Source organism: Physeter macrocephalus, chromosome 18 (genome assembly GCF_002837175.3).
Source record: "Physeter macrocephalus isolate SW-GA chromosome 18, ASM283717v5, whole genome shotgun sequence".
Taxonomy (NCBI): domain Eukaryota; kingdom Metazoa; phylum Chordata; class Mammalia; order Artiodactyla; family Physeteridae; genus Physeter; species Physeter macrocephalus.
This window is the reverse complement of record NC_041231.1, coordinates 29,777,563-29,789,818: the sequence shown is the minus strand read 5'-3', so window position 1 is coordinate 29,789,818 and position 12,256 is coordinate 29,777,563. Positions and strand designations below refer to the sequence as shown.

The following is a 12,256-nucleotide window of genomic DNA, read 5'->3' as shown; positions in this document are numbered from 1 at the left end:
AACTGATTATGGATGTAGCTCCCAATGTTAAGAACAGCATTTATATTTTATAGTTAAGAAGCAAACCGAGGAGACTATTTCTTGATATGTGGAAATGATAGAACATTCAAATTTCAGGGTCCATAAATAAAGTTTTATTGGAACACAGCCACGTCCATTCATTTCCCTCATGTCTGTGGCTGCTTTCACGTTCCTACAGCAGGGGTGAGTGGTCAAGATGGCCCTTGCAGCCTCACGCTGCTACTCTGCACACGTCACAGTGACACAGTGTAACGTGATAGTGTTTTGAGTGCCATGAGTGTTGCTATATCATAACATTTTCTTTCGTTTCTTTTATTACCAGTATATGTCAAAACAAGAAAAGAAGACAAAAGTAGACTTTACTACTGCACTTTATTTTTTTAAGATTCGCTTTTTTTTTTTTGATGTGGACCATTTTTTAAAGTCTTTATTGAATTTGTTACAACATTGCTTCTGCTTTATGTTTTGGTTTTTTTGGTCATGAGGCATGTGGGTTCTTACCTCCCCGACCAGGGATCAAACCCGCACTGCCTGCATTGGAAGGTGAAGTCTTAACCACCGGACGGCCAGGGAAGTCCTGACTATTGCACTTTTAAGGTACAGTAGTATGTGGATTATTCTGTTGTCACATTTAGATGGCAAAGCATTGTGTTCATCATGCAACGACACTGCAGCTGTGCTAAAAGAATACAATATACCAACATCACCACATTCCGCATGTGTCACAATATTCCCAACTCACAGGAGAGCAACGGTCAAGAATTTAGAAAACTTAGAACAGAGTAGCTCACCATAGTGTAATTCTTCACAAAAATAAAAAATCCAAATGAGTAAGAATAAAAGATGGAAATGTGTAAGTTTCCAAATGGCTCATTTGTTAGCAAAACAAATGTTTTCTTTGAGTTAATGGTATCTTGTTTAATTGTAATTGCTGAAGAAATGTGTCCAGAGAAAATCAACTTGTTTAAGACTGTTATCCTTTTGGTAAGACCAGTTGCTCAACAATTTAATGACATTTGGGAGCTGCATCAATAATCAATTAAAAAACAAAGCAAATAAATTGGAGTGGTTTCCTTTGGCTTTTGGTGAGTAGATAGATTTTACTGATACTCTTCAGTTGTTTATTTGAGGAGACCATGCTGAGTTTGAAGTGATCAAAGAATTAGTCTCCATGAATGGTCTGTGTGGAAGTATTTCAAAGAGGCTGAGAAAACACTAGCTCAGAAAAACTGAAGTGCAATCTGCTAAGATGCGTTCACAACTAATCATGGTAAGAAATATGTGCGGAGCGGGAAAAGCTTTAGTTGGATCGATTTACAAAGCTTGTGAAAATGTAAGATGTTTAAAGCCTGTGATTATTCACTGTGGAAAATACTTGGACCTACCTGGTGTTACAGAACCAGTGGTGTTAATAATGAACTTCTTTTTCTATCACAGACTTAACCTGCATCAGTTTTGGAAATTTGGGGTCAGGACCAGAAGCTGAATACCCTAACACACAGCAGATTGATGACTCAGCAGTGGTAAAGTTTTATTGTGAATTTTGAGCTCAGGGCTGGGATTAAAAATTTTCTGAACAAGAAGAACTGTTCTCAATCACTGTCATTGAACACTTAATGGCTTTGGACGTTATCTTTTGCTACTGACTTGATAATGTTTCTTAATGAATGGGAGCTAAAATTACAAGGCCAAAACTGCACTTACAGGCAAAAGTTATACTGTAGTAAAGTCATTTCAATAACTAACATTTTCTGAATCATAAATCATGTTAAGGCAGGTTGCACACTTCCCACTCTGTCAAATGTTAAAACAAGAAGCTTTATCGCTATTCCACGTACATTTAGAGTGGATATATTTTCTGAGCGTGAAATACAGTTCCAGCAGTATTTTTTGGACTTGGACGTAAGCGCAAAGGAAACTTTCATATTTCCAAATCCATCTAATGAGGTAACTGAGGAGTTTCCATCTCACCTTCAATTACAAGTGATTCATCTGTAATGTAATGACACGCTGAAAGGCAGATATCCAGTGAAAAATCTAATAGAATCCTACCAACGCCTGCCAAGGCATGAATATGGTCAACTAAAATGATATGGTTGTGGACAATATTAGTATTTGGCAATACCTATGCCTGCAAAATGACACTTATAAAGATGAAGTACAGAAAATCTCATTTCAGATCAGCATTAACAAATAAACAGGTAGAATCAATTTTGATAGCAGAGAACACTAATTAATAAGCAAAATGTTGTCCTCTCTCAATATTTCATTCTTTTCCTTGGTAGATCTGGATAACAAAAATTTATACTCAATTATTATTACACTTTGAATTTAATCACTAAAATTTTTATGTGAATTTGTTTTTGCTCTTGTCATATAAATACGTATATAATCTCAATGATTTTTACCTCTTGGCTGGCAAAGTCTAAAATATTTACTAGCTGGTCCTTTACAGAAAAAGTTTGCTGAACCCTGGTCTCCAGCCTTGTATGGGCTGACCCCGCCTGCCTGTCTGGATTTGTCTTGTCCCATCTTTTCTCTCTACTCCCCCTCTTCCGCATTTCTTTGGGTTGTTCTTCTAACATGCCTCTCATAGCACAGGGCCTTTGCACATGCCACTCCTCTCACTGGAACTCTCTTCCCTCTCCCTGTGTGCACTGGACCACCCAACTTTTGCCCGGTAAATTCTTCAGAACCCAGCCCAGAGGCCACTTCCCCTGAGAAACCTTTCTGATGCAGTTACCTGCTGCACAGCACCCTATAACATGGGGTAGTTCTCTCTTTATGTCTGTCTTCCCCCTAGAATGTAAGCCCCATGATGGCAAGGCCAGTGCCTTGTTAAAATCCGAGTGTTTCCAGAAGCTAGCTGGGTGTGGCTAATGACGGTCTTAATACACATCTGGTGAATGAGTGAAAGAAGAAGGCTAAACAAAGTACACTCTTCTTGGTGAACTGCAATTCAGATGGCCCTGCTAATCAGTCCCCTCCATGCTTCCCCATGCTGTGAAAAGCTCCTTGTTTCATTGTGGCACCATATCCCAGTTTGTAAATTACCATGTCATATGAGCCACTCCCTACCTCTCACTGCTGAACAAGGTTTGGCATCTAAGGTGTTCTACATTTTCCTCTACTGGGACTAACGCTGGTGTGAACCATACTTGTGCATGCATTTCAAGATATCTTTGGGCTGTATTTGATTCATATGGTCAAACTATGAAAGTCTCTTGAAAACAATGGATACTCTCACTTAAAAAAAAGACAAAGGGGCTTCCCTGGTGGCGCAGTGGTTGAGAGTCCGCCTGCCGATGCAGGGGACCCGGGTTCGTGCCCCGGTCCGGGAAGATCCCACATGCCGCGGAGCGGCTGGGCCCGTGAGCCGTGGCCGCTGAGCCTGCGCGTCCGGAGCCTGTGCTCCGCAACGGGAGAGGCCACAGCGGTGAGAGGCCCGCGTACTGCAAAAAAAAAGAAAAAGAAAAGGAAAAAGAAGAAACTTTCCAATTTTGCAAAAAAAAAAAACAAACAGAAAAAATAGTTCTACTCTTTTAAAAATTTGCATGTTTTTGATTATGAGTGAGGTTAAGTTGGGAGATCGATTTCTATCACCCTACTTGGTCTTGGTTTTAGGGACCCATGTTAGTTTTGGAGCTAGTGTGACATGACCAACTAGATTTGATGCCAGACCAACTGGTTTTCTAGCCAGGAACTTATTCCCTAAGCTGAAGTATAGGTCTGGTGGCCCTAAGGATGCAGACATAGTAGGAATGTCTTTTGTCCCATCACAGCTTATTTTTTACCCAAACTCTCCCTGCCCTGTTAGCAGAGATCAGATTGCCTCAGGCTTGTATCATGTCTTTAATAACCTCTTTAAACCTCAGTTTCCTGGTGCATCTGTAATATGGGGGTAATATGAGTCTCCCCTTATAGGTTTGCTGCAAATGAAAGAAAGCATACAAAGTGCTCAGCATAGCAGCTGGCCTAACGTAGTGCTCTATAAGTATTAGCGATCATTGTCATAAAGGTGTTTTTTATGTGTGGATTTCCATCAAAGCCTGTTCTCATGGAGATGAGGGACAGTCTGAGTAATTACAAAATTGCTGATACTAGCTCTGCAATGTTCATGTCATTGCATTAACTAGGACTCAATTTGACTTAGGTAAAGGCTGAGCTAAACCATATTTCTATTACAGAATAAAAAAATATACTGAGAAAATGAATAGCATAAACATGACTGTCATGGAAACAGTGCCTATTTCAGAAAAAAACAGTATGTTTTCCAGCACTTTTGAAGCACCCGCTCCCATACAATAAAACACTAATTGGAAATCATTTTTACTTCTTCATTAAAGCAAGCCCTCTAAAAATCTCTTTTCAATAAATATTTTGTTAGTAGAGTTTGAGCTATTACATATAATTAAAATGAATGACCTCTGTTCCATTAAGAACAGTTTATAGGGTTTCCCCGGTGGCACAGTGGTTAAGAATCTGCCTGTCAATGCAGGGGACATGGGTTCGAGCCTTGGCCCGGGGAAGATCCCACAAGCCGTGAAGCAACTAAGCCCGTGCACCACAACTACTGAGCCCGCATACCACAGCTACTGAGCCCACGTGCCACAGCTACTGAAGCCTGCATGCCTAGAGTCCGTGCTCCACAACAAGAGAAGCCACCTCAGTGAGAAGCCCGCGCACTGCAACAAAGAGTAACCCCCGCTCACAGCAACTAGAGAAAAGCCCAGGCGCAGCAACAAAGACCCAACATGGCCAAAAATAAATAAATAAAATAAATAAATTTATTTAAAAAAAAAAGAATAGTTTATAGTTCATACTTTTCACTCATTTCTCTGCTTTTTGCAGTCAACATGACCAAGGCAGGTTGACTCATGTAATTTAGCAAAGCCAACAGATCTTTGATTGAAATGTGCTTATCTGCATTTCTTTGGAGTATGCTAGGGATGAAACTGCCCATAAAACACAGTATTTTTTTTTCCCCGACTATAGTCCTAATCACACTTATACGTATGAATATATGTATAAACACCTAACTTCTACGGGTTCGTACAGAATAAAATGTATACGTATATAAAAGGTAGTTTCACTCTACTTGTCTGTACTATGATTTTCATACTTGGTGGATAATTGGATTTTCACAAATGAATTGTGGGTTAGGAGGCAGCTTATGGTAGATATACGAGGACTGATACTATGCTTGCTATGTGCGTGCACACACACGGGTATTTATCACGTGACCTTAACTCCACCGGTTGCAAATGAACTAAAAGATTAAAAGACAGGAACCGAGTCCATCTCCCCCATGGTAATGCAACTTTCATTAATTTTTAATTTCAAAGCAATTCTTCCATTTACAGCTCTTCCCCTAGAATAAGGAATGACCGTTGGGCCCCAAGGCCAGGTAGCTCAGAAACACAGGCCCCCAGTTCCCTGTGGACCCTCCCCATCCCCCAGGTACATGAAGCAGCACAGAGACCTGAGGGCACCTCTCCCATCCTGCCTAAATGAACCTCCCCCCTTCACTGTGCCTGGCTCTGAAGGTCATTCCAGAACCTCCTCCCGGACAGAAGGCCAGACAACAGCTCGGAGAAGGGGCATCTTTCTGGGGGTGGGGTGGGGGAATCGTCCGGATGGGGGCTGAGGACCCTTTCACATCCTGAGCACATTCAAGAGTTCAGGATGCACAGACTACCGCTGGCAAAGGAGCTCAGAACGCCAAGCTTTTCTCTCCAGTCTCACAAGCGGGCCAAGCCCCCCTTTCTGTCTGGCTGCCCCTCACACACAAGCAGAGTAGAAACTTGGCATCCCTAAGCCAAGCCGGTACAGCTGAAGCGTCTGTCTAGAGGTCCATCCCTGGGTCCAGGGGGCGTCCCACATGCCTTACTCCCAGGCTGGGGTAGGGCCCACATGGACAAAATCCATGCGGTGCAGTGGGCGCCAGCCAGGTCCAGGCTTAGCCTCCGCTCAGGCTGCAGTCCCCTGTCCTTCCATTGCTAGCAAGCCTGCTTCCTTCATCACCGTGACCAATTCTGCAGCCTTACGGCAAGCCTCAGGCCTATGAAAATGTTGTAACATTAACAGCTAATATTTACTGTGCCCCTGCTGTCTGCCCAGTGACACGCAAACAGCTTGATCTCCCTATTTCATTTATGCCCTGCAAGAACCCAACTGGGTAAGGACCACCAGGATCCCCATTTTATGCGTGAAGAAACTGAGACCCCTGAGAAGTTAAATAACGTGCCCAAGATGGCAAGGCTAGTAACAGCACGTCCAGCAATCTGACTTAAGGGTCTGGGGGCTTAACCTCTATACTCTGCAGCCTCTGTAGGCTTTGATTTCAGTACCCTCCCAAGAATCTGATGAGAAAGCTGGAGGAATGGGATTGAATGCATATAAATTGCCCAATACATACGGGCTATTTCAATAACAAAAATCATTATTCTTATGAGTTAAAAAAAACAAACAAACAATTCTTCCCACTACACACAGGCAGCCAAGAATGAACCTTGACACTGAGACTTGTTTTTACCAGGTTTGTTCCTGCTGGTGAGACCATGTTCCTGCCCTTCACATGATTCTGGTAATTCCGTTTTACCCTTAATGACTGGAGTTTTCCTTTAGTTTCGCTTGGGGAAAACATTTTATCGCCAAGCGGGTTTGGAAAAGGGAGGGTTTCACTGTGTTTTTCTCTCTGTAGCTCCCAGCAGAAAAGTGAAGGAAAGTGAGAGTGATGATGTGAGGGGTGAATCGAAGCAGGGTTATTTGTTTGTTTTTGTTTTTTGCAGTACGCGGGCCTCTCACTGCTGTGGCCTCTCCCGTTGCGGAGCACAGGCTCCGGACGCGCAGGCTCAGCGGCCGTGGCTCACGGGCCCAGCCCCTCCGCGGCATGTGGGATCTTCCCGGACCGGGGCACGAACCCGTCTCCCCTGCATCGGCAGGCGGACTCTCAACCACTGTGCCACCAGGGAAGCCCAAAGCAGGGCTATTTGGAGAAGAGATTAGGACTGGCCAGGATCTGCGGGCCGTAGAGGAGACCAGCCTCGGTCCCTCAGAAGCAAGGTGGTGCTAAGTCATGGTGGGAGCAGGACATTACGCAGTTTTCCAAAGTGTGTCCCATGGACCACTGGTAATCCAGGGAAATTAAAAGGTATAACTTTGAAAAGAAGGCTCTGGGGTTGGTTTAACTTACGTCAGTGATTCCTAAAATGTGATCCCAGACCAGGGTATCAGCATCACCTGGGAAATTGTCAGAAGTGTACACTTCAGGCCCCTCCCCAGGCTGGCTGTGTTTTAGCAAGTCCTGGCCTAAGTTTGAGAACGAATGATTTAGGGAAATGCTGGCTTGAATAAAACCACACAGGTTTCCCTCCTGTACACTTTATTCCAACCTACAACACACACATGCTTACTGCGACTCTTCAAGAAGGAAATAAAATATACAATTTTTCCAAGTGTCTTTGCCTGCGGGAGCCTATTTTCATGGAGTATCCCTAGGGGATGCTGCTCTCTGGACTGCGCAGCAGGTCAGGCACACAAAGCATCATTTCTCGGGGCTGCTAGGAGCTAGAGACTGCTCAGTTCTGGCTCCTGGGGATTCATAAGGAGTGCTCGACACACCCTTGAGATTAATTTTGAGCTCGGGCTCTCTGAGCTGTCATGGAACACCAAGATTTAGAAAAAAAAAAAAAAAAAAAAGAAAAAGTGCCGACCGGCAATTGTGAAACCAATTCCCTTCAGCACAGGCGTAATCCCCCAAAAGCTGGGGAAACAGCCAGCCCATCTTGGCAAGGCAGTAATCTTTGTCTCCACAAGGTGGCGCTCCCGGCTATAATTACATTGTTAGGTTCTGGACGAAAACTGCAGTAATGACACCAACAAACAGAATTGAAACTTAGATGACAGTTTACACAGATGGCTTTCTATATAATCATGCTTTAAGTCTGACCACGTTTTGGTCAATTAATTTTTCTGTTTGTTTCTCTCAGTCACGGAAACATAATAAATAGTAGGAGCAGGGAAGAACATAATTTCAGGACACAGTGTAAAGCACACATTCTAAAGCAGGTGTGTTGTTTCTCAGCTCTCTTTATCCCTTTCAGTATAAGAAAAAAAATTTAATGATTAATTTATAAGCAATCGATATGGTCATTTAGTTAATCAGATTTGAAGGAGCTGCTTGGCTTACATAGAGAAAAGAGGGAGTGAGAGAGATTTTTTTGTTTGTTTTTTTCCCCCCAAAGACACAAATTTAACACTGGAAGCTAAAAAAAGGGATCAGGAACCTCTGAGATTTTCCCTGGACGGACGTCATAATTGATGTTCCTTCCCTTCCTTGGTGGAAGCAGCTTGATTGAGCTGTTTCCTTATGTTCCGATTTTTACAGGGTTTAGCAAATAAAAATACCAGACACCCAGTCACATGTGAATTTCAGATAAACAACACGTACTGTTTTTTTAGAATAAGTATGTCCCATGCAATGTTTCAGACATGATTACAGTAAAAAAAAAAAAAAAAAATCTTGCTTGTTTATGTGAAATTCAGATTTAATGGGGCATCCTATATTTTGTCTGGCAACCTCACCTTGGAATAACACCACACTTTCCAGTCCTTTTCTTTTTCCTCCCTTACTCACTTTCCTGAGACCAGGAGGCAGAGGTCAGGACTGGGGCCACAGGCCACACCCCATAAGTTTCACATTTGCCCGCGGGTCAGGCTCCTGCCCACATCATGGCAACTTCTAGGCTGGAAAGGGCAGTGCTTTCTGCCCCCGCTTATGCATTAGAGTCACCTGGGGAATTTCAAATTCCCCAGAGATTCCCCTTCAGTGAATCTGGGTAGGGCCTGGGCACACACATTTTAAACCTTCCCAAGTGATTCTAAGATACACCCACGCTGAGAAACAGTACGCAGATCAGAGCGCCGCAAGCCGTGCTGTGCTCAGGAACCATCTGGGGCCTTGTTCAGCTGCAGGCCCTGCTCAGAAGCTCTGGGGCCCCAGAAACTCTGCATTGTCAACAAGCTCCCAGGCAATGCGGGTGGATCTGGGGCAGATCGATCCCACCTTGAGCAGCAAAATTTCAGAGCCTGAAAAAGCTGACTTGGAGAGCCTGTGATTCTCTTAATTCTCCAGAAACCCTCCTCGTGAATCACCCCTTCTTCCAGCCCTGTTTGTATTTCAATTCTTCTGAAATAGACTGACATTACTTTCCCTAAGCTCACATAGGTGAATTGCATGTTGGCTAATTAATCGCAAGGTGTCTTGAGCCACGCACTCCCTTAGAGGCTGCTGGCTACATTCAGCTTCCCGGTTAGGCATCCTCCTAATTGCTCCAATCGTTCACAGGTTCACATCTCCAGGAAGAATTCACCAGAAGGGAAGCAAGACTCTCTGCTCCACGCACCCGTACACGCTTCAACCTTCGATTTATGTCCTAAATTTTCTTGCTGACACTTCGTAAAATGGTTTGAGGAAGTGGGAAAGCACACCCTTTACTTTTAGCACCACCGCCTCAGAGGGAGGTAGGAAGGAAGAGAAAACGAAACCCAGCCCCCAACCCATTGGTAACCTTACCGGCGACTTCTTAATGTCAGAGACAGCATAATTCCCTTGGGAGATCCATCTGGCAGATTCAGTTAGAGACAGGCCGGTTCCGTAAAGGTTGATGCTAAAACGACCCTGGAATAAATGGCCAACGAAAAAGATTTTTAGTCCACGTGACGTCCCGAGCAAAGGCCACACAATAAAAGGGAACTTGGAGAAAGATATTAATTAATTATGATAGCTACTAATGATTGAGAGTTCTTTTGGGCGAGAGGAGAGGGGAGTTGTGAACCAGGCACTTTACATGCATCATCTCATCCATCCTCGCAAGAGCTCTCAGAAGGGGATTTTCTTTACAGAGGGGGACAGCGAGGCCCGGCGCAGGTGATTAACTTCTCCAGGAGACACTGAGAACCCAACTCACATTTTCCTGACTTCAAAGTCCTCGCTCTCAACTACCGCTATTCTGCGTCCCTAACTAAGCAATCCTGATGTTGCTCACAATTATCAGATTCCTTCAGGAACAAAATGCCACAGTGTAATTTTTCTAACAAGATTTCGCTGCCAAAGCTTCCTTGGGCTTCAGCTCCCCGCGGCGCTGAGCACGCCGCGTCCTAAGCACAGCAGGGCGGGACTTCAAAGCAGAGGCGCGTTCTCTGGAGCTGCCAGCAGAGGGCGCGCGCGGCCTGCTCTGGACCGCAGGGGACCCGCCACCGCTACCAGGCCCAGGGAACCTAGACCTCCCAGCCCCGCTCTGGGATTCCTTTCCAAACGTGGCCTCGGGTGTTTCCATTTTTATTTCCAAGGAGACGCTGCAGCAGAGAATCTCTCTTGCCTTCTCCATTTGTCTCTGTGTCTTTCTCTCTTGCAAAAATGACTCCACAAAGGCATCTAAAATAGATTCTTGAGGTTTCCTACTCCACCATGAACAGTTTCGGAGTTAAAAATGTTCTTTCTCCGCAGACGTGGGTGAAGGCTTCCTCTCTGAGCCTTACCATCTGGTTCTTTTGTCAAAACGGTCTTTAATAAATCAAGGAGAGCAGCAGGGTGGAGACTCGCATCCCATCAGACCTAAGCGTAAATTCAGCTTTTTCACCTGAACAGATTATTACCCTGTAAGAACCTCAGTTTGTCCATCTGTAAAATGGAAGGTAATACGAGCGCCTCCTTCAGAGTAGTGTAGTGAGGGACTAAATGAAATTAGCCGTGGAGTGAATGCCTGGTACCTAGCAGATACTCAAAAATATTGATACCAGTCCCGCATTTTCTAATTGTTTTTTAAGTGTTAGTTTCCTCCCTCTAATATAACAGTAAGCTTATTGAGGGGAGGGACTTGGTATTGCTTTATTTATATCAGTTATGGTTTGTAACATGTGACCAGGCACTTGATATTTAGAGTCTTAACTAAACGTTACATCCTAGCTCTTCCACGAAGACTTCTGGGATCAGGTGCAACTTGGAGGTTTCCTCTCCATGTCGGTTCCATAAATACTTGCTAAACAGAGTTTATGAACTCTTTAGGAGCCTTAAATTCCACATCTGTACCCTGGGGACAAACAGGATTCCTATTCACAGAGGTGATGGGAGGATTTAGTTTGGTCTAAATCAGTGGATCTTATCAGAGGACAACTTTGCTCCCAGGAGAAATCTGGCAGTCTCTGGAGACATTTCTGGTTGTCACGTCACAGCTATTGTGTGTGTGTGTGTGTGTGTGCACGCGCACGCGCGCCACTAGCAGCTGGTGCAGACAGGCCCAGAGATATTGCTAAATATCCTACAATGCACAGCATGATCTCCCACAACAGAGAATTATCCAGCCCAAAACATCAATTGTGCTGTGGTCTGGGGGATGAAATTTTCCTAGAATCCTGACTCTTCTACCTTTAGTGTGACCTCAGGCAAGTGGCTTACCTCTCCTGAGCCCATCTGTAAATTGGGTTAATAAGACATAATCGGTGAATAAGAGTAGAAGGTATAACATACCTCGCTTATTACCTGGCAGAGAGTAGGTGAAATTTTAAAAATATTTTTGGAACTTGTTTTATGACAGTACTACACAGATGTTAGTGGTTGTTATGTTGAGTGGCTTCAGTATGCAGGTATCTATGACCGTGGCTACACCGAAGGCTCAGCCTCCTTGCCCAGCCTCCTCAGACACGGGCTTCTACATGCTGCGTTAGCCCACCTGGGCTAACATGTTCTTATCTTACTCTCATTCCTCCCCTGAGGAGGGTGTCCACACCAATCACAACTGCCCAGACCTCGTTGTCGCCAAGGATGCCCTCGTCTCTCCTTCCCTATCCTGTTTCCCACAAAGACTGCCTGTTCTGCATGCATCGCACAAGGCAGACTTGATCTGCTTTGACGTCAAAGTCCTCAGAAGGTCCAGGCTTCTAGCCTGAGGATGCCCCTGGCTGATCTGGGTGTCCAGTGTCTGAGCACGTAGCCGAGCAGACTACTCGCTAGCTAGATCTGCCCTTTCAGAGCGAGTGATAAGCAAGAGTTTTTGTCCTTATTCTCTTCCTGGCCTTTTCAGGTTCAGGGATTTGCATTTTCAGCCAGCGTCCTAGTTGATAATTAGCACTCTAAAAGTTGAGTGTCACCAGAGGAGTCAGACCTACTGTCCTTTCTAGCTCCAGTCTGGGATATGTCTACCCCTGAAGGCCTTATCTTCAGGGTCTAAAGGGC

General features: G+C 44.4%; 1 protein-coding gene across 10 annotated transcripts in view; it reads right to left on the bottom strand.

Annotated features, from left to right (window-relative positions):
• Window positions 1–12,256, bottom strand: part of ADAMTS9 (ADAM metallopeptidase with thrombospondin type 1 motif 9) — a 231,858-nt gene that overhangs the window by 58,072 nt on the left and 161,530 nt on the right. For all 10 annotated transcript variants that reach the window (XR_008615619.1, XM_055079382.1, XM_028478511.1 and 7 more), the window contains one exon: window positions 9,599–9,703. Coding sequence is in view for 9 of the 10 variants with exons in the window: in XM_055079382.1 (XP_054935357.1) it covers window positions 9,599–9,703 (105 nt within the window). In the remaining variant the exon portion in view is untranslated. The remainder of the gene's footprint in view (window positions 1–9,598; window positions 9,704–12,256) is intronic.